Raw genomic sequence first — 26,432 nt, forward strand, 5'->3', positions numbered from 1 at the left:
TTTCACTGAGTGTTTTGATTCTCTTCCCATGCTTGGCATAAGAAAAACAAACTGTGTGTCTCTAGGGGAAGCATCCTTTCCTCTGGACCTCACATTTGCCCAGTCTGTGAAATGTTCAGTAACTTACACTTCCTCTCCACTCCCTGCATGTGTGCTATGTTCTATGTTGTTCAGTAAAGAGCATCTGGGGAAAGAAGAGGGTCAGAATTATCTTCTTCAGATGGAAAGAAAGAAGGGTCATGGAGGCCTCTGTTCAAAGATTTTCAGTTTATGTCCCTGGAGCAAATGGGACCCCCTAAAAATTATCTTTCTCTGTACCGGATACCATTGTGATCAAAGTGACTTCACTGCCCAGGGACTTAGTAGGTCTTGGGAATGAAGAAGGAGATCTTTCAGATGGCCCAATTAACACCATGTGGCTTGGCCATATTAGGTTTTTGAGAACAAGTCAAATTGTAAACAAGTTTCTCTCCTAATCTGCCTAAGTATCCACTGACTTGTGTCTGAAAAAGATACAACTGGACCTTTCTTTCACAGCAGCCACATATATTATCTATACCTTGACAACAGCTGGTTATGGTCTCAAGACAACAGGATGTTTTATTCTTAGCATGACACAAACACATACTAGGGAAAAGAGCATATATCACACTGTTGACTCAAGGTCAGCTCACAGTCAACGAAATAACCTTTCCTCATTAAAAAAGCAAATTATGCATATGCCATTAAGAATAGCCTGTTCATTTTCTAAACAGGCACTTAATTCTTAGATTGCATTAATAGGGCATACAGAACATGGGGGAATACTTGCCTTCTCTGTCTTCATGGTCAGAGAACATATAGAGTAGTGTATTTAAACCTGAGCACCAACCATTAATTGGGTCATTGACAGAATTATGTCAGATCCAGAGAAGAGTGAACAGAACTAAAAGGATTTGAAAACATGTCATATGAGAATAATTAAAGGAACTAAAGGTGATTTTCCCAGAAAAGGAAGAAAATGGACACAACATACTTTTCCAACTATTTGAAAGGCTGTTTCATGGAATAGACAATACCTATGCTGTCTAGTTCTGGAGGGAGAAACTGTAGCATTAAAGGTAAGCAGAATTTGACTCCATAATATTTCTAAAAATTATAACTGTACAAATATTAAATTGGTTGCTTCCTTGGAAATAATATATAGCACATAGTAGATGGTCAGTAAACATACTCTGAATGATTGTTAAATATAAGTGTAAATAATTGGACAAGATACATCAAGGGATTCTTGCAATAAATTGTGGTCATTGGTGTTCTTCCAAAATGTAGTTTCTGTATGTTGAAGAGAATGGAAACCAGGTTGTGGCAGTTGAAGAAAGAATATATATGCTAAAGTAAGTATTAAATTAGAAATTATACCCATGAAAGGAAATAAATATGAAGCATTAGAAAGAGACTAGGAGCCAGGCTCTAGTCTACTCGGTTTACAAATGGAGGTGAGATCTGAACTTAAAACTCCCTGGAATTCGCTTTCCTCACCTGTAAGGTCTGGACATTGGAACCAGTAACCATTGTCCTATACTTCTAGGCTTCTGAAGCCCAAGTGTTGAACGAAGTAGCCAAGTCACATAATTATTAACTCAAAAGAAATGGGTTTTGACTTATTTAAGTAAAAATACAAACAGATGTGTTCATGATAGTAAATTTTAAAGAATTTTACAAATATAAATAATGGATAGTACCAGGAAGGCAGATAAAGGAGTTGGCAGCTTGAAATAAGCCATGGGAGTATGTACACTACAGGAAAATTGGCATGCACTACAAATTAACTTTATTTTTATTTGGAGATCCAGTTGCTAGACATATACCAACATATCACTGCCTATCCACCCCCTACTTCAAAAAAATGAGTTCTCCAAACAGTTCCTTCTTTTTCACTTTGATGTCAAAATAAGTAGGGTCTTGTCATAAAAGTTTCTGTTATTTCTTTACAATCACTGTAATGTGGGTCCAATTCACTCCTCAGCCAAAAAAGGATTATGGCTAGAACTAGAATAAATTTAGAATAAATTGAATCATTTAGCCTGTATTTGTCGTGTGGCATTGCTAGACATAAAATACTATGAAGTTCCAAAAATATTTGGCTGTCAATAAATGGTAAGCATTCTAAAATTTTTAAAAACACAGCAAATCACTTATCTGCTTACAACCTGCCCATGGCCTCACTGCACAAAGAATAAAGTGACCTCTTTATGTTGACCTTTACAATGGAATATAATTTGGCTCCTATTTACATTCAACCTCATTTTACCCTAGCACCCGCACACACTCCCTCTCACTTTCCCTTTCCAGCTTCCCTAACATTTTTTCAGTTCCTCTTGTTCACCCAACCGGTTCTCACCTCAGACTGGAATCCTGCTTTCCTAGTTCTACTAGCTCCCCCATCTGCCTCCTTCCTGTCCCCACACCTGCCCACATGCCTCTCTTTCTCTTTCACCTCCGTTTCTATCTCAAGTCTATCTCCATCTCCATCCCTAGCTTTCTCTCCTCTACCTTATTTTTTTCATCTCATCATGATTTACTCTCACTTCCACAGAAAGCTCTTCTCTGAGTACCCTCTACAAAGTGGAACACCCCCCCTTCAGTTACTGTTCACTTTGTTATTTATTTTCTTCTTACATATGTTCCTATCTGAAACCATCTCATGTATACATTTGTTAACTTTCATTATGTCTTCGCATGGTTGACTGTCATATTCAGGACAACAAAGATTTTCTCTTATTCACTGATGAACATTTTGCGCCTTTAATAGCGCCTTGGCCCAGAATAGCTGTGACTGCAGGAAAGAAGAAAAGAAAGATGGAAGGGGAGAGAATGTCAAATCTTGGCTTTGATTTAAGTTGCTGAAATACCTAGAACTAAGGCAGCTTTGCTTATTAAGAAGTTCCTCTGCATGGCCTATAGTGACAGCATGAAATGAAAGCACCACTGTAGGATTCGACCTTGCCAGAATCTGCAAATACATAGCTCTGTTTTCAGGCATGAGCTATTTGCTGGAGTTTAGCCATGGATATAGGAACGGTTAGAACTTTGTGAACTAGTCATGCTTAGGCTTTAACGACAAGGACAAAAGATTTATCCAAAGCATCTGATTTGTAGCCAACTCTATTTTGTGATGTTTAATGAATGTGTAGCATACAATACCAGTCTGTGTACTTGACACTTCAAGCCGAATGTTGTAATGGATGGTGAATAAGGAAGCGTCCATGAAGGAAAGGGAAAAGCAAATATTTCTTATTTCTCTAAAGAGATATCTTTTACCAAGGCTGTTTGGTTTTATTCTTTTTGGCAGATAGTTTGCAATAATCTGATGCTCAGCCCACGGATTTGAAACTGTTTTTAAAGCACAGTCTCAGCATCCAGTTAATTCAAGACAAATTGTTTCTGAGGCTACTGCCGACAGGTCTAGGATAGCTGCAGGATATACTGTTTTTATCCAACATTAACTTAGTAGCTGGAAAAATATCAAGACATATTTTCTAGGGCTTTAGGAACTGTTCTTTCACTGGATCCTATTGATTTCATTATTATTATTCCTGACAACATACTGTGTATGAGGTGTAGAACTTGACTCTATGTCTGCCAGGTGGAAAAACTTCATCTTTGTTCTTGAGGATGTTGTTACGAAGGAATGAAAGACAATCACAAAAAACATACGTGGATATATAGGGAGATGCAAAGAACATTATCTTGCCAAACACAACTCTGGTTTAAAAGAGAAGGAAATGATATAAGCAGACACATTACATTAAAGGAGCAATCAAGGCGACTTTGTGTTTTCTGTTCAGTCAAATTCTTCCATTTTATGGATTATTTAGAAGACAATTAAAATGAATAACCTCAAATATTTCTAGGACTCTATTTTAAAGTATAAACAGAGTTTTACTATACATAACATTCTTTTGAATATAACAAAGTTATTTCTGAAGTACTGAGGGATGTGATGTAGAGTAGGGTTCTGCCCTGCTTATTTGCAAATATCCTGGCCCTTCTTCAGTATGGTAAAAGCTTATAATGACAAAAGTTCTATAATTCTCTTTCAGAGCCGCATTAAGTGTTTTAGACAGCAGGGACAATAGAAGAAAATTGAAGAAATAATTACAGCATAGTACTCTACATGAATTAACACAATTCAAATAAACTCTCAAATTATTCTCAGAATTATTGTTTTTGTGCAAACAGGACTATTATTTCAATTTGACATTATTCTTTAAACCACACATAAGCTTAGCTTACCCAAATAACTTATCAGTGTTAGCTGAATTAATGATTTTGACCACCTTAATCCAATAAACCAACTCTTTGACATGTGAAAGATAATTATGATTAATATTAACAGTCTTCTTTAACTGTTTGAGGTACAGAGGCTCCTATGGAATTAGATGTATCCACAAAATTACTCTAATCCTTATTCTTTGGGGTAGCTACTAATGATGAGTAGGGGGATGGGACGGCCTGGGAGTTTGGGGTTAGCAGATTCAAACTATTGCATTTGGAGTGGGTAAGCAATGAGATCCTGCTGTATAGCACAGGGAACTATATCAGGTCACTGTGCTGGAACATGATGGAGGATAAAGTGAGGAAAAGAATGTATATATATAATGTACATGAATGATACAAATGAATGTATAAAATATATAAAATGACTGAGTCATTTTGCTGTACAGCAGAAACTGACAGACAATTATAAAGCAATTATAATAGAAAAAGTAAAAATATAAAGAAAAGAAAAAAAGAAAAAGGCCAAAAACAAAATAAAAGATCTGATTCAGGCAGTCACCTCACTCATGCCACTATTAATCCCATCACCTCATAAAAACCTCCAAATTACCCCCTTGTACTCACTTCCTGAAGGCTTCTGTTGTGATATAGTTCCCTTTAAGATCCCCACTGATGATCCTTTCAAAGGTGATTTCACCCAGGTAAACATCAGACAGATGATAAGGTGGTAGCATGAGTCACAAATGGTGATTTACCACAAAAGCGCTGGTTCTCAGTCCATGAAATCCCTCAGTAAAGAATTTTACAATGTTTTCCATGTTTTGCTATGTTTTTTATTTTACCAAATGCTCTGCTCATCCTTGATACCCTGCACATTACAGAAAATGTAGAAGTTTCTTAATACTAATAGACTAGTTTGACACATACAAACAGTAAACCTGCATGAGAAGATTTAGCTATTTTTATAAGTGAAACTATTTTCATAAATATGTCTATATTATAGAGAATTCAGAGTAAGAAATCATGTCTATGGCCATTCCACACTGAACACACCCAGTCTCATTAGAATAAGTAACCATGGAGTTCCATCATGGCTCAGTGGAAACAAATCTGACTGGAATCCATGAGGACGCAGGTTCGATCCCTGGCCTCACTCAGTGGATTAAGGATCCAGCATTGCCATAACGCTGTGGTGTAGGTCGCAGATGTGGCTCGGATCTGACGTTGCTGTGGCTGTGGCATAAGCTGGCGGCTACAGCTCCAATTCGACCCCTAGACTGGGAACCTCCATATGCCACACATGTGGCCCTAAAAAAAAAAAAGAAAAAACCTGTCATGTTTGATTCTTTTCCTATTTTTTGCTGTACTCAGAAATATTCATCCAAAAATATTATCTTATATGCTTCCTTAAATGTTTAACCCACAAATAATTATTAGTATGCTACAGTTGACTTGTGCTATGACCAAAGGAGAGTAAATATACAACTTTTTCTCAGAATAATCAGTAAGTAGTAAATATGTATCAGTACTCTTTGCTATTACCCTTATTTTTCATTGTGCTTTGCTCTAGAAGATATATATTTAATATTCATGTAAAATGCTTTCTTGGCAGGAGGTCGCTATCTTCCCAATGAAGAGCCCATTGATGGTACAGAATAGAACTTCCCCTCCCCCTTGAATAGAAAATTGCCTATTATTCAGTGTCCTTTTTGTCACATTGAAGAACAGGGAACTTTTTATTCTTTCCAAGAAATGGCCTTTCAGATTGAGTAACAACATGTTCTGTTCCTCAGGAAATAAGAGAAGACCGAGATAGGGCGAGGCTAGACTCAATGGTGTTGCTAATCATGAAACTGGACCAGCTTGATCAGGACATTGAGAACGCTCTCAGCACCAGCTCTTCACCATCCAGCACACCAACCAACCTGCGGCGGCAAGTTCCTGTGAGCTTCCCACTTCTTTGTATATGAGCATGATGTCACTTTATATAGTCCTTCTTGCAGATGAAACATTGTTGATGACACCATCTACCCTCAAGTGACCCTTATAGTTTTCCATAAAGATCACTCACATAATTCTTGGCTTCAAGCAGAGCCCATAAGAGAAGTGCATGATTCATGAGCAAGTGGTTATTAGACAGGAAAGAGGGTCACTTTGGGAAATTATTTTGCTTCCTCGTGATCAAATTCTCTTCATTGCAGTTATTTGCCCAATTGTCAGCATTCTCTGATATGCTGTAAATGCCATTAGTAAAGCTTATTTATCTCAGTTGCTATTTTATTTCCAGGGACCCACAAATTTACATTGCACATAGATGACTAATAAATATCTGGTGGATGGATGGATGGACGGATGGATGGTTGGATGGATGAATGGATGGGTGGATGAGTGTGTGGCTGCTGGTTGAACTAACTCAGAATATTTCCAAGATTAAATCAGTTTGAGAACATCTAAAATTCACTCAGTGAAATATAATAATAGTGGACAGAGGTGAGAATTTTATTTTACTGCATGTTAATTTCATATGACACATTCCTCTGAGATTCTAACACTCAAAGTAGAATTTAGAAGACATAGACTCCAAGATGACTATACATTCTGCATATTTAATAGCTTGGTTTTTGAATATCTAGCAAATATGGTGGTATAACTTACTTATTATTGCCATGCATCTCTTTTCAATTAATTTTATTACTTTTGCTATGCAATAATTGATGTATTAAATTAAGAAATTTCGTAATTACCTAAGATCAAAGGGGTGGACGTGTATGGAAGCTTCGTACTTATTTTCATCAACACTTTTAAAGTCCTACTTTTGAATCAGAGATGCTTCCCAGTACCTTTTTGCCATTAATTTTGGTATGGGATATATCTTCTCTTTTAAAACTTTCTGGTGTGAATTGCTCATCTCTCCTACCTCTTTAATCACTCCCCTTTCCCTCTGTATTGACCGTTCCTCAATCCCATGTATTTAGGAAAAAAATCACAGCCCAGATTTCTGCTAAATACAACTCTCATTGTTGTCTTCATCTCAGAGAACAAAATAGCCATTATATACTAGACATGGTTCTTTGTTAACTAGCAAAGACAGTACAAATAAGAGCTAAGGTGGGTGATGATTTTAGGATTTGCCTACATTTACATCTCTGCCTCCATTTAAAGTATAATCTGGGTATAATCTGGGAGTTCCTTGATAGTCTAGTGGTTAGGATTTGTTGCTTTCACTGCTGCAGCCTGGGTTCAATCCCTGGTCTGGGAACTGAGATTTCACATGAAGCTGCTGCATGCCATGACGAAAGACAAGAGAAAATAAATTAAAAGAAAATAAAATGAAGTGTAAACTGGATTTTGTATTACATGCATTTTCTCTTGGACAATAACCATCCTTGCCAAACAATGGTTGATTCTGTAATTAAAGATCTATTTCTGAGTTGTCAGTTCAAGAGATACTTGAAATAGGCAAAATAATACAGTAGAAACATAAACTTTGGAGCCTGCAGACCTGGGTTCACATGCCAGCTCTACAACTGAATATCTGAGAATGTAAGAAAATTATTTAATTTCTCAACTTCGGGTTCATGTTTAAAAAAAGGAACTATTGTCTCCTACTTAATAGCTTATTGTCAAAAGCAAATAAAAGAACGTGTGTAAGATATGCATTGCAAAGATTTGGCACAGAGTACATATTTAGTATTTGTTAACTCCTTTTCCTTCTCCCATATATTCACTCCTACCAGACATTGGACTAAAGATGAATAAGACATAGCCTGCATGTCTCAAAATTTCTTTTCTAGGTCATCCCTTTTTTTCTAGGTCATCCCTTTTTCTTTATTTCTGTTCTTTGGTATTTAAAGCTACTTAACATTCTCTGTCATCAACATTTTTCCACATTCAGCTTCCATTCCTTTTGATAATTGTGCCATAGAATAAATGGATTATAACATATGATTATAACCTGATTGTCCACCACAGAGCCCTGTCCCAGATTCAGAGGAGAAACTCCCTCTGCCACACCCTCATACTCAACCTCAACCGTGAACATACTGGGCAGTGTGGGCAAGACATACAATGAAACAGTGACCTCAGTATGAGATCATTTGTGAGAAAAGGCTGGAGTGAGTTCTACATGCAATAAAGGGGGTTAATAATAGAAGCTGGAATCTTTAAGAATGGCTTTAAGGTGAAAAAAATATTGGAATGAGGGAAGAGGTCAAAATTTACAGAAAGCTGCCCTGATAGAGACTGACAAGTTAGAGTCAGACAGACGACATTGAGTTTTAAAGCCCCCCCTGCCACAGAATGTGAATTTGGTCAAGTTATTTGCCTTGGGCTTTGGCTTCATCATCTATCAAGTGATGAAAATGATATCTTCCATGTAGAGTTTGTGCACATGGAAGCAGAGAAAAGCTGTACAGAATTGTCTTTAAATGGTAAAAACACAATTAATGGTAGATTTTTTTAATATTTATTATTTTACCGCATAATGATTGTATTGTTAGAAAGATGCTGTTATTTACCTACTCAAATCATAAACAGGAAGGCAAAATTAATGCAAATGATTTCTGATAAACATAAATGTCATATATAAATGGCTTAAAAAGAATAGATGATCACTGATCCGAAATCACACAGGGCAAGAAAAATTGGTTAGTGTTTTACACACACACATACTTAATGAATGTAGTATTAATTTAGTATTGTAATTGTCCCATATGTTTTTTGTAACCTCTCGTTTTTAATCTTTGTTTTTCACTTTTTTCTTTTCTTTTTTCCAACTTCCTTGAGATATGATCAACATATAATGTTAAGTTAAAGATGTATAATGTGATGATGTGACACAGTTATATACTGCAAAATAAGTTTAGTTACATCCATCAACTAATGCAACAGCAATTGTGTGTGTGTGTGTGTGTGTGTGTGTGTGTGCGCACGCACGTGGTGAGAGTATATAATATAATGTTGTTAACTATACACACCAAAGTCAAGTTTAGATCCCCATAATTTACAAAATTTTGCAACTGGAAGTTTGTACCCTCTGACCAAAATCTCCCTATTTCCCCACACCCCTACCCCCACCCCAGACCCAGGCAACCACCATTCAACTCTATTTCCATGAGCTTGGCTTTTTTTTTTAATTCTACATGTAAGTAAGATTGTACAGTATTTGTGTTTCTCTGTCTGTTCATTGATTGATAGACATTTTAGTGGTTTCCATGTCTTGCCTATTGTGAATAATGCAATAGTGAACACAAGAGTGCAGGTATCTTTTCAAGACAGTGATTTCCTTTCCTTTGGATATATATACCCAGAAGAGGAATTACTGGATCATATAGTAGTTCTATTTTTAACTTTCTGAGGAACCTTCTTCATACCTTTCCCTGTGGTGCCTGTACTAATTTACATTCCTACCAACAATGCACTAGGATTCCCTTTTATCCACGTTTTTGTCAACATTTACTATCTCTTGTCTCTTTTATAATAGCCATTCCACAGGTGTAAGATTATATCCCATTGTAGTTTTAACTTTAATTTCCCTGATAACTGGTGATGTTAGGCATCTTTTAATGCATATATTAGCCATTTGTATGTCTTCTTTGGAAAGATATCTGTTCAAGTACTATGCCCATTTTTCAATCAGATTATTTGAATTTTTGCTATTGAGTTGTATAAGTTCCTTACATATTTTGAATATTAATCCCTTGTGTGATATATTGTTTGCAAATATTTTCTCCCAATTCTACAGGCTTCCTCTTCATTCTGTTTATTGTTTCCTTTGCTGTGCTAAAGCCATTTAGTTTGATATAATCCCGCTTATTTATTTTTATTTTATTACTTGTGTTTTTGGTGTCATATCCAAAAAATTGTGGCCAAGATCAATATCAAGAAGTATTCTCTGTGTTTTCTCCTAGGAGTTTTACAGTTTCAGGTTTTAAATTTACATCTTTAGTTCATTTTGGGTTAATTTTCATGAGTGGTGCAATTTCATTCATTAAAGTGTGAATATTCAATTTTCCCAACACCGTTCATTTAAAAGGCTCTTTTTCCACTTTGAGTATTCTTGGCTCCCATGTCAAATGTTAGTTGACCATATATGCATGCCTTTATTTCTGGGCTCTCTGTTCTTTTCCATTGGTCTGTGTGTCTGTTTTTATATGCCAGTACCATACTGTTTTGATTAGTATAGCATAATAATTTGAAATAAGGGAGTGTGAAGCCTCCAGCTTTGTTCTTCTTTCTCAAGATTGCTTTGGCTATCCAGGGACTTTTGTGGTTTCATACACATTTTAGATTTTTTTTTTCCTATTTCTGTGAAAAAAAATGCCTTTGGAATTTTGACAGAGGTTTCACTGATTTTATAGATCACTTTGGGTAGCATGGACATTTTCACCATTTTAATTCTTCCAATTCATGCATATGTGATATCTTTCCATTTATTTGTCTTCTTCAGTTTCTTTCACCAATGTCTTATAGTTTTTAGTGTACAGCTCTTGCATCTCCTCAGGTAATATTAATATTCCTCAGTCTGGTTCTTCTTTCATAAAACAATACTTAGTGAGCATCTTATATGTTCCAGGCACTATTCTTAGCCTTTGGGGATGTATCAATGAATGAGACAAGAAAAGCCCTTGCTCTTATGACACATAGATTCCAACAGAGGGAGACTAATAAGAATTAGAAAAAGAATGAATTGTAGATTTGCATACCTACATGTGCATGTATACCTACATATTTATCTGAAGATAGATAAAGATAATTAGATACATACCTATATAGAGATGATAAATGGGTATATTTCTATTCTACAAATATAGAAGATAATTGTAGAAGATAAATAAGGTAATCAGTTTGTACAATACAGAATGATATGCTGTAGAGGTTGAAGAAAAGAAATTAAAATGTCAAAAGATGCTTCTCTGAGTGATAGTCAAACTGAGAGTTGAGTAACAAGAAAACATCAATGAAGGGAAATACTTGGGCAAGGGACATTGAAGGACATAGCCTTTGCTGTAGAAACCAGCTTGATATACTAGAAGAACTGGCAAATTGCAAGTATGGAGGGAGCACACAGAAATAAGAGAATGGTAAAATGTAAGGCAGAGAGTCAGGGTACAAGGTAGGTAATTTTTAATCATGTGGGCCATGGTGAAGTGGAGGTATAGAAAGACTGGATATAAAGATATTTAACTCATAATTTTCTCAGGTTAAAATTATAGAGTGATGTGTGCCTCTACTGCCTCCACTTTGTGTTCTCCTCACCCTCCTCTGTTTTTGCAGGCCATCGTATCACACTAAGACACCATTTGGTAAATTAAATGCACAGTCTTTGTAGGGATTACTAAGTAATTGCATTCATTCATCAGACATGTCTTATCCAAATATTGTGCGCCAGTTGCTAAGAAGATGTGATAATATTAAAATTAATACTATTTACAGCAGTGCCTAACATTTAATGAAAATAATTATGTGCCTATTATATGCACTTTGTGTATGTCTTGCTTAATCCTCATAAAACTATGATTACGTGCTATTATTATAATTCTCATTTTCAAATGAGGGAATTCAGTCACACATGCAAACATAATTCCTGCCCTCAAATAGCTTATACTTAATTAGATAGACTTGAGCTAAATGATTCCAGGCCGTTATGGTAGGTGTCACCATGGAGAGCTGATGAAAGATCTCAGGTCATAGAAGAAAATGAGGAAAGTAGAAATGAGAACTGTCTTTTCATTTGACATCCATGACCCTGTTGCATGAGGGATGTGAAGTGAGTCACTCAAGGTCACACAACAAGCAAGGGTTGTCTATGGGCTTCTACCTCCTGACTTGTTGCAGTGCCCTAGTTAGCTCCCATTACTACCCCCTTCCAATGTACAATAAGCTGTTAAATTATCAAAGTAGTATACTACCTCTTTGTCAGTATTTGCATTCCCAAATCATTCTCTCTCTAAGGAGTACCATTGTTAATACAAAATAATGTGTGATTATGGATGACATGTCATGACTCTTTGATGTATCCGTGTGTGTTGGGAGAAGGAGAAGGTGGAAAGGTGTTGGAGGCAAGGAGAAAGGCACATACAGAGTGGACATGCCCTTCATATCGATGCATTTGTTTTATAGGATCTGGAATCAGGATCTGAGAGTGGAGCAGATACCACTTCTATAAATCAGACACAAATAAATTTGCCTTCTAACACCGAGTCTACTGACCTACCATTTTCCACCCCAGTAACCAGTTCTGGAACCAAGCCCAAGTCTACGGTAAGTTGTAAATGATAACAGTCAGTTTCAACCTAAAATGTTGATGATTGTCAGGTAAGAGTTGATATCTTATCCATTCAACATAGAAGAAATACTCTTGGATTCTTAGTTGCAGTGACTTTATGGTATTTAATTAAGTACACCTAACATATGCTTTTGTTTTGTAAATGATTATATAATTACTAAAATAGTCACAGTTCCAGAATTATGCTGGAAATATGGCATTAAATTTTGTTCCTGGATACTCAGAACTTTAAAGAACCAGGAATGCAAAATCTTAAGATGATTCTTCTTGTATTATTATCCTGACTACACTTTCCAATTGAAAATTAATGGATGGATGGATAGTTTAAAATGGTATAGATAGGTATATAAGATCACATACATGATAAGTTTTATATGAGTATTAAATGACATAGCACATATCAAGTGCTTAGTGAAATTTTTGGCACAGAAAAAATACTGAACAAATGTAAGCTACTAGCATAATTGTTATGATGTTTCATGGACTTTACAATGCTACAAAAACCAGTGAAAAAGAAAATTACCACATATAATAGTATAGCACAGTGAAGTGTGAATAAAAGACATCTTCCTTTAAGTAAAAAGTTGAACTGCAACAAGAAAGCAATATTTGACTCTAAGGGTAACATTTATGGAGGAAGTAATTACTACTTCAAATATCTAAAGTCCTAGCAGCTCTAAAATAACCTTTCCTAGTTTAGTGAAAATCGTAGTGTCATGTTATTTTTCTAAATGCCCATGTTAGCTTAACACAGAGAAACAATTTTGGACTGCTTTTTTGCCTGCCTTTAAAATAAACAGTAAATCTGAAATAAAATTCAAAAGACAACACTTGAATTTAAAAACAGAGTAGAGAAGTTCCCATCGTGGCTCAATGTTTAACGAATCTGACTAGGAACCGTGAGGTTGTGGGTTCGATCCCTGGCCTTGCTCAGTGGGTTAAGGATCCAGCGTTGCCATGAGCTGTGGTATAGGTTGCAGACACGGCTCAGATCCTTCATTGCTGTGGCTCTGGTGTAGGCCAGCGGCTACAGCTCCAATTTGACCGGGAACCTCCATATGCCTATGCTGTAGGAGCAGCCCAAGAAATGGCAAAAAGACAAAAAAACAAACAAACAAACAAACAAAAAAACAGTAGATACATTCCATTGCAGAATGTCTTGATGGAAAAAAATATTTATTAAACATCTATGACATGCCATGTGCTATGCTAGATGCAAAAGGCTTGGAGAGCAATAAAAAATATATTCTCTGTCTTTAAATATCTCACAGTCTAGCACTGAGGGGGAGGAGGCATGTAAACAGTTAAATGCAAAGACGTGCTCTATGTATTGGAAATAGGAGGAGCCAATGACATACTACTCAATGCTATTTTGTGACACACTAGAAAAATAGGCTCAAAAATAATGTGCACCAGCAGGCAAACTGCAGTGATTTGGTGCTCTTTTTTTTTCCACAATGGGTATAGAAGGTTGAAATGCAAAACTCAAATATGAAATCCAACAATCTCATTTCACCATATCCTTATTAAGAAAAAAGATAAAAGCCTCTTAACAGTTTTAGCTTGACGGTTTAGGAAACTTTGGAGCATTGGTTTTCAGAACACTGGAGACAAGTGTGGGGCTGATATATAAGAAGGCAGTAGAAAGGAAGATGCATTCCTTTTTAAAGGTATTTATGCTAAATTTGCTTTTTTAAGCATCTTCTATTGTCCTAAGGAGTGATATTTTTACTCTAATATTTATTCCATGTTCATCTTTTACTTTAGTTACCTTTGGTATCCACTAGTTTTCCCTTGAAACATACATATTTTGGTATGTGGTCCCCTTATTATTGGTAACAATCACTACAGCTCTGTGTGCAGTTCCTTAGCCTTTCTTCAATACTCCCATGCTTGTACATGTGATCAATATATTTCCATTAAGGCATGTGCATATTTTTATGGTAACCAACTTTAGTAGAATTTTAGAATAAGAACCATAAAGCTATCAGTTTTCCTAGGACTTTAATCCTTTAGAGTACTTTGTGATGGGTTTTTTTCAAATTTTCTCCTCATGTTGCCATATTGACCAAACTCTTCATCCTACAGGCAAAATAAAAACTTAAAATCAATTATTGAACAGAAACATATTTTTGATGCACCACAATCAAGCATCAACTGCAAAGTAAAACTGGATATGAAGACATATCCACTTGTTCAGGTGTGATCCCTTACCTAGATACAAGATCACAGCTTTGTAGTGAGGCCACAGCCCCACTAGTCAGTGAGCAGTGAGAATCATTATGCAATTGACTCAGCCTTAAAACACAGTATTCCACTTCAAAACACCCAAAACCTGCATAATGCAGCCTGACCAAAGCCATAGGTAGAATTAGATAACTGGACACACAACTCTGTTCGGCTACCAAACGGTAATTTAAGTCAAATTCTCTAGCCAGCCATGAGAAGTACTCAGGAGGAGCAGAAAACACTCCATTGGCAAAGGCAGCTGACTTTTAGGAAATTTCTTAAAGAAAACATCGAATAAAAAAATATAACTTGAGAGTTCTCATTGTGGCACAGCGAAAGCGAATCCGACTAGGAACCATGAGGTTGCGGGTTTGATCCCTGGCCTCACTCAGTGGGCTAAGGATACGGTGTTGCCATGAGCTGTGGTGTAAGTCGCAGACGTGGCTCAGATCTGCTGTTGTCTCAGCTCTGGCATAGGCCCGCAGCTGTAGCTCTGATTAGACCCCCTAGCCTGGGAACCTCCATATGCCGTGGGTGCGGCCCTAAAAAAAAGACAAACAAAAATGTAGCTTGAAGAAACAGGCTTTTGTTTTGGAGGAAGGGCTGTTTTAATGTGGGCATATGTATTTTATTTGTTGCTGTTTTTATTATTTTGAGTATTCCCTTTTTACTAACGTTAGAAAATGTCTTGCGTCATGGATTAATTTTGTGTTTTTAGTTTTTCCTGGGTAAAAATATTAAAAGAAAGAATTCTACCTATTTTCATGAGAGATTGAACAGTTACTTCTCCCTTTAATTTGGATCTTAGGGAAGAAATGATGTGCACTGGTGATCTGGTTACCTTGTGAAAAAAGAGAAAACTCTAGTATCCTACAAAGCTGGTCTTTTCACCATGACCTAAAATTCAATTTTACTAAGTAGAAACATTAAATTCAAAGAACATCTACTTTTAACATCCATCTAAAATGAATTAACCTTCTGCTGCATAATGTCACATTTTTACAGAATGCTTACTTTCATTTCAAAATTATTTAATGTTACATTTGATTTGCTGCTGTGAAGTCTATTTATAATGGTGACTAACTACCACAAATATTTGGCTTCCCTTTTGTATGTAAGGTCTCTGGATTTCTGAATACTTATTTTTTCAATAAGATTTCTACTTTTATGTCTATTATTAGAAGATGACCAGTGAACAATCTTCAGGTTTTTCATAAATACCATGTATATGTGATGCTGAAAGTTGATCGTTAATGTAGATTCCTGAGAAGTATTTGACACAAAAAAAATAAAAGGTAGGATATCCACTACCAAAACAAACAAACAAACAAAAAACCACCTAGGACAAACAGGATCTGGAGCTTCATGACAAAAATCTCATTGATTTCTTTTCTTTTCTTTTTTTTTTTTTTTTTTTTTTGATCGTTTTATGTCTCTACCCACAGCATATGGAGATTCCCAGGCTAGGAGTCGAATCCAAGCTGTAGCTGCCTGCCTACACCAGGGCCATAGCACGTGGGATCCGAGCCACATCTGAGACCAACACCACAGCTCACGGCAGCGCCAGATCCTTACCCCACTGATTGAGGCCAGGGATCAAACCTGCATCCTCATAGATACTACTCAGATTCATTTCTGCTGAACCATGATGGGAACTCCTGATTTCTCTCTTAAATTCTTTGTTTTGTCCCTTTTAATCAGTCTCATAATGCCCTTCACACTAGACCCCTCTGAAATAACCCCTGTGTTGTCATCTTTATATAGTGCTTTCATTCACTGTAGAACAACATTCTGACATCCTTCTCACCAGGGTTTTCAGTTGCTTGAGTTGTTCCTGCATTAATTAATAAAATTGTTGTTACATTGTTACAAGAAATATTTTAAAGCTGGGCACTAAAACCTCAGAGGTGTTATATTTGTTGTTTTTCTTATGGATACTGATTATAGAGTTCCCGTTGTGACTCAGCAGGTTAAGATCTCAACTAGCTAGTACTCATGAGGATGTGGGTTTGATCCCTGGCCTCACTCAGTGGGTTAAGGATCCAGCACTGCCACAAACTGTGGTATAGGTTGCAGATGCATCTCCGATTCGACCCCTAGCTTCAGGAACTTCCATATGCCACAGGTGCAGCCCTAAAAAGAAAAAAATAGAAGATACTGATTAGTGTTGGTGATCATTAAATCACTATTAATCATACATATATTAAGAAAGAGACCAAGCCTGAGATAAGTAAACAACATATTTCATTTGTAAAGTAATTACTGGAGGACAAGGGAGGATACTCTGCCATGTAGAGTAACATCAGTTTCATGGAGAAGACAACACCAATTGTCGCCATATGATAGAATTCTGACCACAAGGATGAAATCTTCATAATTTGGCATGTTGCAACCCCAGCTAGACAAAGAAGCTTTAAGGTCATCCTAAAATAGCCAAAGGAATGTTGGAAGATGTTGGCATTCATATCAGAATGTATTGAACACTGGAGTTATTAAAAAAAAAAACCCTCCTTTGAAGATATCAAAACACCAGAAATTATTAACATTTTTTGTTTGTCTCGCCTTTTTAGGGCTACACCCTCGGCATATTGAAGTTCCCAGGCTAGGAGTCAAATAGGATCTGTTGGAGCTGGCCTACACCACAGCCCTAACAACACAGGATCTGAGCCGTGTCCATGACCTACACCACAGCTCACAGCAATGCTGAATCCTTAACCCACTGAGTGAGGCCAGGGATTGAACCCACATCTTCATGGATACTAGTCAGGACTAGTCAGACTGAGCCATGATGAGAACTCCCTAACGTTCATTATTGTAATTGCTACAGGGTAAAAAAAAAAAAGCAGGTATGTCTTATTGCTCAAGTCGGCAGCAGTAGTTCTAATTCCACAGACCAAATACACCCCTAATCTTTCATCATTACCACTAAGATAGCGATGAGCTAGATGAGATGGTGGGGAGCATCAGCTCCTGGAGAGGGTGAGAGCTAAGGGGAGGCAGAATGCCACCCAATCAGAGACCCCCAATTCCTCTCAAGGGTGGTTCAGAATAAATTCTACCTAAACACTGCTGGAGGATGACCGGAATAAAGCTTCAAGGGTATGCCCTGAATTCAAGTTCATGATCATTTCTAGATGACTTTAAAAAAAGAAAGGACTGCAGTGCCACAGTCAGCCTGATATTTTAGCCAGTTTTACCAACAATTCCAAAAATTGCTTGATCAGCGCAATATAGTGAAGAAAAATAAATCTCAATAGAACTCCAAAATACAACTATTTATATTATGGTCAACTTAGTGAGGCATTTTCATATAATCTACCATTTTTCTCCCTTCTGGCATGATGGAAGCAAACTATAATTTTCAGCTCTGACATTCACTTGTCAGTAGTGTTGTCCTCACTAAAAAAGCATAAATGTTTTGAAGTAGAGGTTAAAGGAGGGTAATGATGTTGTGTGTGAATTTTTACATTGTTATTTTTAAATAATGCTAGTTTTCCTTTTATTCATCCAATGAGATGTGGTCTAATTTACATCCTTCTTAAAATTATCAATTTATATTTTGACCATTATGCACATAATAACTGTAAATTATCACTCATAATATTTCTATGAGTCTATTCCTAAACCTGGTAAAAGCAGAGACTATAGGAACATGAACTTTAGGAAATATCCAGAAGCTTAATCAGGATAATAATTATGGAGAAAAAGTATTCTCTGTCCATTTAGTAAAATATCAAAAATAAAAAGAACAAGCAGTTTGGAGTGCATACAATATAGCAAAAACTATATTATGGACTAGTAAGGAATCCTCATCACAGTCTTTGAGGTCAATGTTGTTATTACCTTGAGTTCATAGGTGAGGAAACTGGAACTTGTAATGGCCAATAAAGTTTCCTGTGGTCTCCCTGCTAGTCAGGGCCAGGGTCAGGAGGACACCCAGAACTTCCATGATCCTAAACACTGCTTTATACAGAGATTCACATGCTAACAACCTGGCTTCAGAACCAATATAAATTGATTTAGGACTAGTTATTATGTCAGAAAAAAAATCACTAATGTTTCAATTTTCAAAGTGCAAAAGAACAACTTCATTGAACAATAAGGAATTAGTTCATCAGAGCGTGGTAGCAGTTACATTGTTCTAACATAATTTTCAATTCATCTATCCACCACAGATTATTACATGTGTGTATGTGTATAAATATATATATATATATATATTTGTGTATGTGTGTATCAGATTATGTATACATATGTGGGTAGATGTATATGTGTGTGTGTGTGTGTGTGTGTGTGTGTGTGTGTGTGTGTGTGTATCCATTCCCTGATATTATTTTCCAAAACACTGTGTTGAATACTTCTTAACCATATGGTTAAATTTTAATGAAACCAATTAGTAATTATGAGGTTCATATATACTCATATTATCATTCAGTATGAATTTTAATGACATATTTATTACTTTTGTATAAAACTCTTAACTCAGGATAAACATATAAACCACAAATGCAGACTTAGTCATTGTTACCAGGGTTTGGAGTGTGGTGGCATATGCATCTGGGATAGGAAACTTGAGGTTTGAACAGAGCTGAGAAAGAGTTTCAAAAAGAAATGCTCACCAGGTAGAAGGACAGAGGTTAATGAGCTCCTTTAATAACCAATATCAACTTGTTAAATGGTGCGTGCGTAAAAGGAGAACTTCCATGTAAGACTGCTAAAGAATAAAACATAAATTCCATAACATATTGTTTTGATGGAGAGTTATTTGTAAAGATATCATAGACAATCTGATTAGGGGTCTGCATTAACCCATGATGAATTAGCCACACTCAATTAGAAAAAGAATTCCTAACCTACAATTTATGGATGGATTTAGGACAGCGCCTAAACCCCACAAATTTGTATTTGACATTATGTGTACACATTACCATTTACACACAGGAAGGCTGTCAATATCTTCATCAGATTCTCAGAAGACCCTACAAGGCCCCCATAAAGAAATGCTTATTCAAGTTTTGGTGACTCAATCAGTTATCCAGTGAAGAGAAAGATGAATATGTCAACATATTTATTACAAATAATACACTTCAGTCACTTTCTTGTCAAAGGATCTGAAGCTCCGGTTTATTTCCTAGTGGAAAATTCCACATATCACCTTTGCAATAAATTAGGCCATGTTTCATGGATATGTGAAAACTGATTCTGCTATGAAACTATAACATATTTTTGGCAATTGTCCCCATTATACAGTGTATTAATGAAATTAAAACTGATCCAACAAAAAGAAGAAAAACCATCAGAGGTTTCCCACAATACTTCCAGTGTAAATCAATTTTATCTCTAAATGTAATCGCATACTCATATATATGATCATTAATCTAAAGTTATGTTTGTGACATATTAAATAGTAGGCACTAAAATTGAAAAAAAGCAACATGTAAATTTGGGGGTCCAAATCACATCATTTTCAAGTATCATTTAAAACCCAACTCATATGCAGATTTTAGTGGGTCTCTATTTTGTTTTACCCAGATATTTTGTATTTTTTCTTAAGTGATTATCAGATATTGATTTTTAACAAAGCTAGTAATTTTCTCTAATGATGTCCACTATTTAAAACAAAATACAGGGATAAAGCATTGTCTTTTTTTACAAATAGGAAATACAAATATTCCTTTTTACTGAACTCTTAGGGAAAATGTAAAGTAATACATAAACTGGACTAGAATTTTATGACTATTTGTATTTTGTAATGTCACATATGATAAGTAAAGAAAACACCATACTAAAAGGAAAAGCTATACACATAGAATTCTTTAAAAGGTCAGCTTCTTCTGAAACATCAACAAATTTGAATTAATACAGTTTACCACTAATAAATGCAAACAAAAGTGTAATGGTCTTAGAAAAATGCCTTTAACTGTAATGCTTATGAATGTGGCAATTTAATTTTGACATAGCCAAGCAATAACATTAAAGTATGTAGATTTTTAAAGAAATGTTTTTCTTTGTTCACTAAAATCCTCATTGTTTATGAGAAAGAAAATAAGGCTAGATTCACAGCTTTTTTTTTAAGGAAAACTGAGCTATGGGAGAGCTGGAAGGAATATATCCTAAAAGTAAATCATTCTGTGATTATTATAATATTTCTTAGCATTCTAATTCTAAAGCATAAAAGATTCCATTCACATATTATGGATTTTGAAATAATAAATATGTTGTTCATTAACTGTGGGCTTTGAAAAAGAGAAACATTTTCCATAACCATTTGCTTTTATATTTAAAATAATTCAAAATTCCCTCATTTCTTGTGTGTGAAGATAGGGACATCAGTTTCCAATCCATTCACACCTCAATTTATGACAGTCTTGTTTGAGATGTGTTATTTGGTCTCCACAATGACCTCCTGATGTAAGACTTTTCACTTTGAATCTAGGAGTTTCATTGTGCCGAGAATAAGTATAACTTGCATCCAGATAAACTGATCCTGATCCTTAATGCTAAAGTCTGAACTTATGGTATTCAGGTAATGTTTTGAGTTGGAAAATTGTTTCTCTGTCTTGTTTATGTTTCATTTATAATAACCTGGTTAATTAGACATCTGAAGCAAAATTTCTACAACCAAAAGAAAGATGGGGAAATGATGGGGCAGTTAGAACTGAATAGATTCCATTAGGGCAAGAAATAGTAAAAAAAAAAAAAAAAAAAACTCTGCAACCTAAGATTTGGTCATATGAATAGTAGTTTTGTATGTTATCATCATTACAATGAGAAAAATTTAGTTTTTCCATGTGCTGATGTTACTTCTCAAATCCAGCTCATATTTTCATCCAAGAGAAATAACAACTTCCAGTTATTTCTGAGCAATGTAAAATGGCAAGCCAACAGCATGCCACATCACAGCAACCAAGAATATAATTCACAGTACTGAGCAGAAATAATAACCCGTAAGCCACTTTCACAGAGCTTTCTTCATTTCAAACCAAGTTCTCCCAAAGTTCTAATTACATCTTCAATGTCTCCATTTTTTCTAATTCCCTACTTTGATTTTTTGATTGATAATTAATTCCACCTCTGGCATCTGAATGGCCTCCATACTCACTTTTCCCCCCCTTTCCATTATGGCTGCTTAGAAGACATTGAATGTAGTTCCCTGTGCTATACAGTAGGACCTTGTTGTTCATCCATTCTATATATAATAGTTTGCATCTGCTAGTCCTAAACTCCCAATCCAAACCTCCTCTGGCCCCTCCTCCTTGGCAATCACAAGTCTGTTCTCTGTGTCCATGAGTATGTTTCTGTTTCATAGATAAGTTCATTTGTGTGTGTCACATTTTAGATTCTGCATATAAGTGATATACAGTATTTGTCTTTCTCTTTCTGACTTACTTCACTTTGTATGATAATCTATGTCCATCCACGTTGCTGCAAATGACATCATTTCATTCTTTTTGTGGCTGAATAGTATTCCATTGTGTATACGTACTACATCTTCTTTATCCATTCATCCATTGATGGACATGTAGGTTGTTTCTATGTCTTCGCTATTGTGAATAGTTCTGCTATGAACATAGGGGTACATGTATCTTTTTGAATTATAGTTTTGTCCAGATATATGCCCAGGAGTGGGATTGCTGGACCATATGTCGATTCTAATTTTAGTTTTTTAAGGAACCTCCATACTGTTATCCATTGTGGCTGCATTACCTTACATTCCACCAACAGTGCACTCACTTCTTAAAGACTGTTAAAGTCAGGTGAAGTGTTTAACTGGGGATTCCATATGACTATTCTATAGCTGTTTTACAAAGTTTTCATGGAGGGCTTTTGTGACTATAGTTTTGATCTGTCTACTGCATACCAGATTTCTAAATGAAAAAGTAAAAACAGTAACCAAGCATTTGAGGATTCTGAGTATCACACATCTAAACAATTGGAGTAATATAACAAAAATATGAAAATAAAGGAATCATTTATTCTTTATCTTCATGGTGTCTTAAAACACAATCACTCGGGAGTTCCCGTCGTGGCGCAGAGGTTGACGGGTCCAACTAGGAACCATGAGGTTGCGGTTTCGGTCCCTGCCCTTGCTCGGTGGGTTGGGGATCTGGCGTTGCTGTGGGCTGTGGTGTGGGTTGCCGACACGGCTCGGATCCGGCGTTGCTGTGGCTCTGGCATAGGCTGGCGGCTACAGCTCCGATTGGACCCCTAGCCGGGGAACCTCCATGTGCTGCGGAAACAGACCAAAGAAATAGCAAAAAGCCAAAAGGCCAAAAAATAAAATAAAAAAAATAAAAAAAAGACACAATCACTTGAAAATACCAATATTCTTGATATTTTGGTTATTTAATAAGTATTTTATATGCCAGTTTCTTTTTTATTTTTGAATGAATGAATGAATGAATGAATAATTCATATTCCTTAGATTATTGTTGCCACTGTCACTTTTTAATGATTCTCTACTCTTTCCCCTGTGATAGCTTGGTATAATCAATCCAGTCAACTTTTTTTTTATTACTCAATGAATTTATTACATTTATAGTTGTACAATGATCATAACAATCCAATTTTATAGGATTTCCATCCCACAACCCCAGTGCATCCCCCCACTCCCAAAACTGTTTCCTTTGGAAACCATAAGTTTTTCAAAGTCTGTGAGTCAGTATCTGCTCTGCAAAGAAGTTCATTCTGTCCTTTTTTAAGATTCCACATGTCAGTGATAGCATATGATGTTGGTGTCTTATTGTATGGCTGACTTCACTTAGCATGATAATTTCTAGGTTCATCCATGTTGCTAAAAATGCTGATATTTTGTTCCTTTTAATGGCTGAGTAATATTCCATTGTGTATATGTACCACATCTTCTTGATCCACTCCTGTCGATGGACATTTAGGTTGTTTCCATGTCTTGGCTATTGCAAATAGTGCTGCAATGAACATTGGAGTACATGTGTCTTTTCAAGTCATGGTTTTCTCTGGATAGATGCCCAGGAGTGGGATTACTGGATCAAATGGTGCTGGGAAAACTGGACAGCCACATGTAGAAGAATGAAATTAGAATACTCCCTAACATCGTACACAAAAATAAACTCAGAATGGATTAAAAACCTAGATATAAGACCAGATACTATAAAACTCTTAGAGGAAAACATAGGCCAACACTCTCCAACATAAAGGACAGCTACATGTTCTCAGATCCACCTCTTAGAGTAATGACAGTAAAGTCAAAAATAAACAAATGGGACTTAATTAAACTTAAAAGTTTCTGCACAGCAAAGGAAATCCAGTCAACTTCTTGATTAGTAAATTCCTTCAAAGGAAAATCGATCCATGCTCATGAAAACAACTCCAATTGTTTCCTTTTTACCATAGATTGCTTCATCCATTTTATTTTGTTGTTATGTTGATTCATTTTGAAAATTCTACCTTTGTGTATATACTACAGTAATTTACTGAATGGGTATTTACCAAGTCATTCATACTGTGAAATGCAGAGAATCATACACACAGGAAATAATAACAATCAGTCAGTGCTGTTCAGACTGTGTGTTCTGGGCGTCCCCATAACTGCCTTCCCCCATTTACCCCAGTCAGACTTATTTACTTTAATCCCTTTTATATATTAGCCTTCTGATTAAGATCTTCTTTGATCAATCCATAGGATTAAATTTCTTTAAATCCTTAAACAAATTATGTGGGTGAGAAAAATATTGGGAAATTTTTTCTTGGGTCCAGACAGCCTCTTATTATATATGTCTGCTACATTTCCAAAAGCATCCTGGTGAAACTGCCCCTAGAACTTCTCTGCTGCCGGAGGGGCACGTTCACTGCTAAAGTTTCATCATCACTAAGTCATGAGCTCTGAGTACCAATAAGAAACAAAAACAGGAGTTCCTGTAGTGGTGCAGCGGAAACGAATCCGACTAGGAACCATGAGGTTACTGGTTTGAACCCTGGCCTTGCTCCATGGGTTAAGGATCCAGCGTTGCCATGAGTTGTGGTGTAGGTTGCAGATGTGGCTTGGATCTGGCATTGCTGTGGCTGCAGTGTAGGCCGGCAGCTATGGCTCCGATTAGACTCCTAGCCTGGGAACCTCCATATGCCACAGGTGCAGCCCTACAAAGACAAAAAAAAAAAAAAAAAAAAGAAAGAAAAAGAAAGAAAAGAAAAGAAACAAACACATTTATTTGGGAGAGAGCAGACTCGAGATCAGAGCAACTTGACTTAGCCTGTATCTGGAATTTCTGCTGGTCCAGATCATTACATTCTATAATTCAGACATCAGACTGTAGATAGATAGTTTTACTTTTTTTTTTTTTTACTGTCTACTGGGGAGTCAAATCAGAATTTTAAATAACTTTAGATAGATAAAAACATTTAGAATTCAGAGCTAATTGAATTTCCACTTAAATGTATTTCCTACACAAATATTTACTAACTATTAAATTTTACATTTTGAGCTTCATGAATATATCAAGATTGGGCAATCTTCTCCCTACTTATAGCAAATTTATAGATTTTTCTGTATTAAATGGAATATTATTAACACTATGATGTTAATATATTAACATTATTATTAACAATACTATTAACAATATTATTAATACCATGATGTCTACGTATATTTTTGTCAGCATTTTTAATATTCTCTTATATAGTTACATTGACCAAAAAGGACTTGTATATTTGTTAGAGAGAATTTTTTCATTTCTAGTAAATATGAATTTTTAAAATATGTATTAGACATTTGAACAACTTACCTTAATCAGAATGTAAAGAACATTATTAGCCATGTGTAATATATCTAACAGATATATTCATGTCCTTATGAAATTATTCTACATTTTATTAAACAAAGCCTTTCTAATTTATAATGTAGCTGAACTCTAATTCTTTTAAAGTTATGAACATTAATGTTATGAAACAATTCTTTTTTTTTCAAAATAAAATTAAACTGTAAGAACTCAATATGGCCACTGTGCTAGGCACTAGGATAAAATTTAAGGGAAAAAGATGGGGAAATTACATGATTGGAATCTTTGGAATCAGACTCTGGGGCCAAAAATTGCCCAGAGTAGCTTTTTTGGTGAGTGTTCTTGGGAGATGGACATGCTTGGAAGTGAGGAAGGCAGAGGGCGGAGTTGGTTGAGCTACAATGCAGTAACAATTACAGCCTCAGCTGATTCTCTGGAGCTCTCTGGAGCTTGCGTGGCCCTTCAGGGTTGTCCCAGATTGAGGCAAGGAGGTTGGATCCCTGCACCAGTCAACTTATGCTGCCCCTAGAAAGTGATGTCATATTGAATGAGGCAGTCCTGGCTGTGAAGGGCATTTCTCAGGGGAAACAGCTGCCACCATTGGCAGCCACTTTTCCCAGCAGTAGGGGAATTGATGCATTAGCCCTAGGAGCAGCTGCTTAGACCACACATGTCATGGCCTTCACCTTCACGGGGAGCACTCTGTGATGAAAGAAACAGAGACCCAAATATGTGGTTATGAAAATATGTACTTAGTACCATATTAAAGTTATTAGCAAATCTAAGGTTTGAATGTTAAAAAAAAATGTATTATTTCTTTCAGAGAAGTTGGGAACCCTTAGGTAAGACTACCCAGAGGCATTGACAATGGAATGTGGTCTTTAATAATGACTGGGAGT

General features: G+C 36.0%; 1 protein-coding gene across 4 annotated transcripts in view; it reads left to right on the forward strand.

The window, feature by feature from the left end:
* Positions 1-26,432, forward strand: part of LOC125122936 (rho GTPase-activating protein 7-like) — a 192,131-nt gene that overhangs the window by 95,867 nt on the left and 69,832 nt on the right. For all 4 annotated transcript variants that reach the window (XM_047771899.1, XM_047771898.1, XM_047771901.1 and 1 more), the window contains exons 3-4: positions 6,057-6,206; positions 12,385-12,525. In XM_047771899.1, coding sequence (XP_047627855.1) covers positions 6,057-6,206; positions 12,385-12,525 — 291 coding nt within the window. The remainder of the gene's footprint in view (positions 1-6,056; positions 6,207-12,384; positions 12,526-26,432) is intronic.

This window comes from Phacochoerus africanus, chromosome 3 (assembly GCF_016906955.1).
Source record: "Phacochoerus africanus isolate WHEZ1 chromosome 3, ROS_Pafr_v1, whole genome shotgun sequence".
Classification (NCBI taxonomy): Eukaryota; Metazoa; Chordata; class Mammalia; order Artiodactyla; family Suidae; genus Phacochoerus; species Phacochoerus africanus.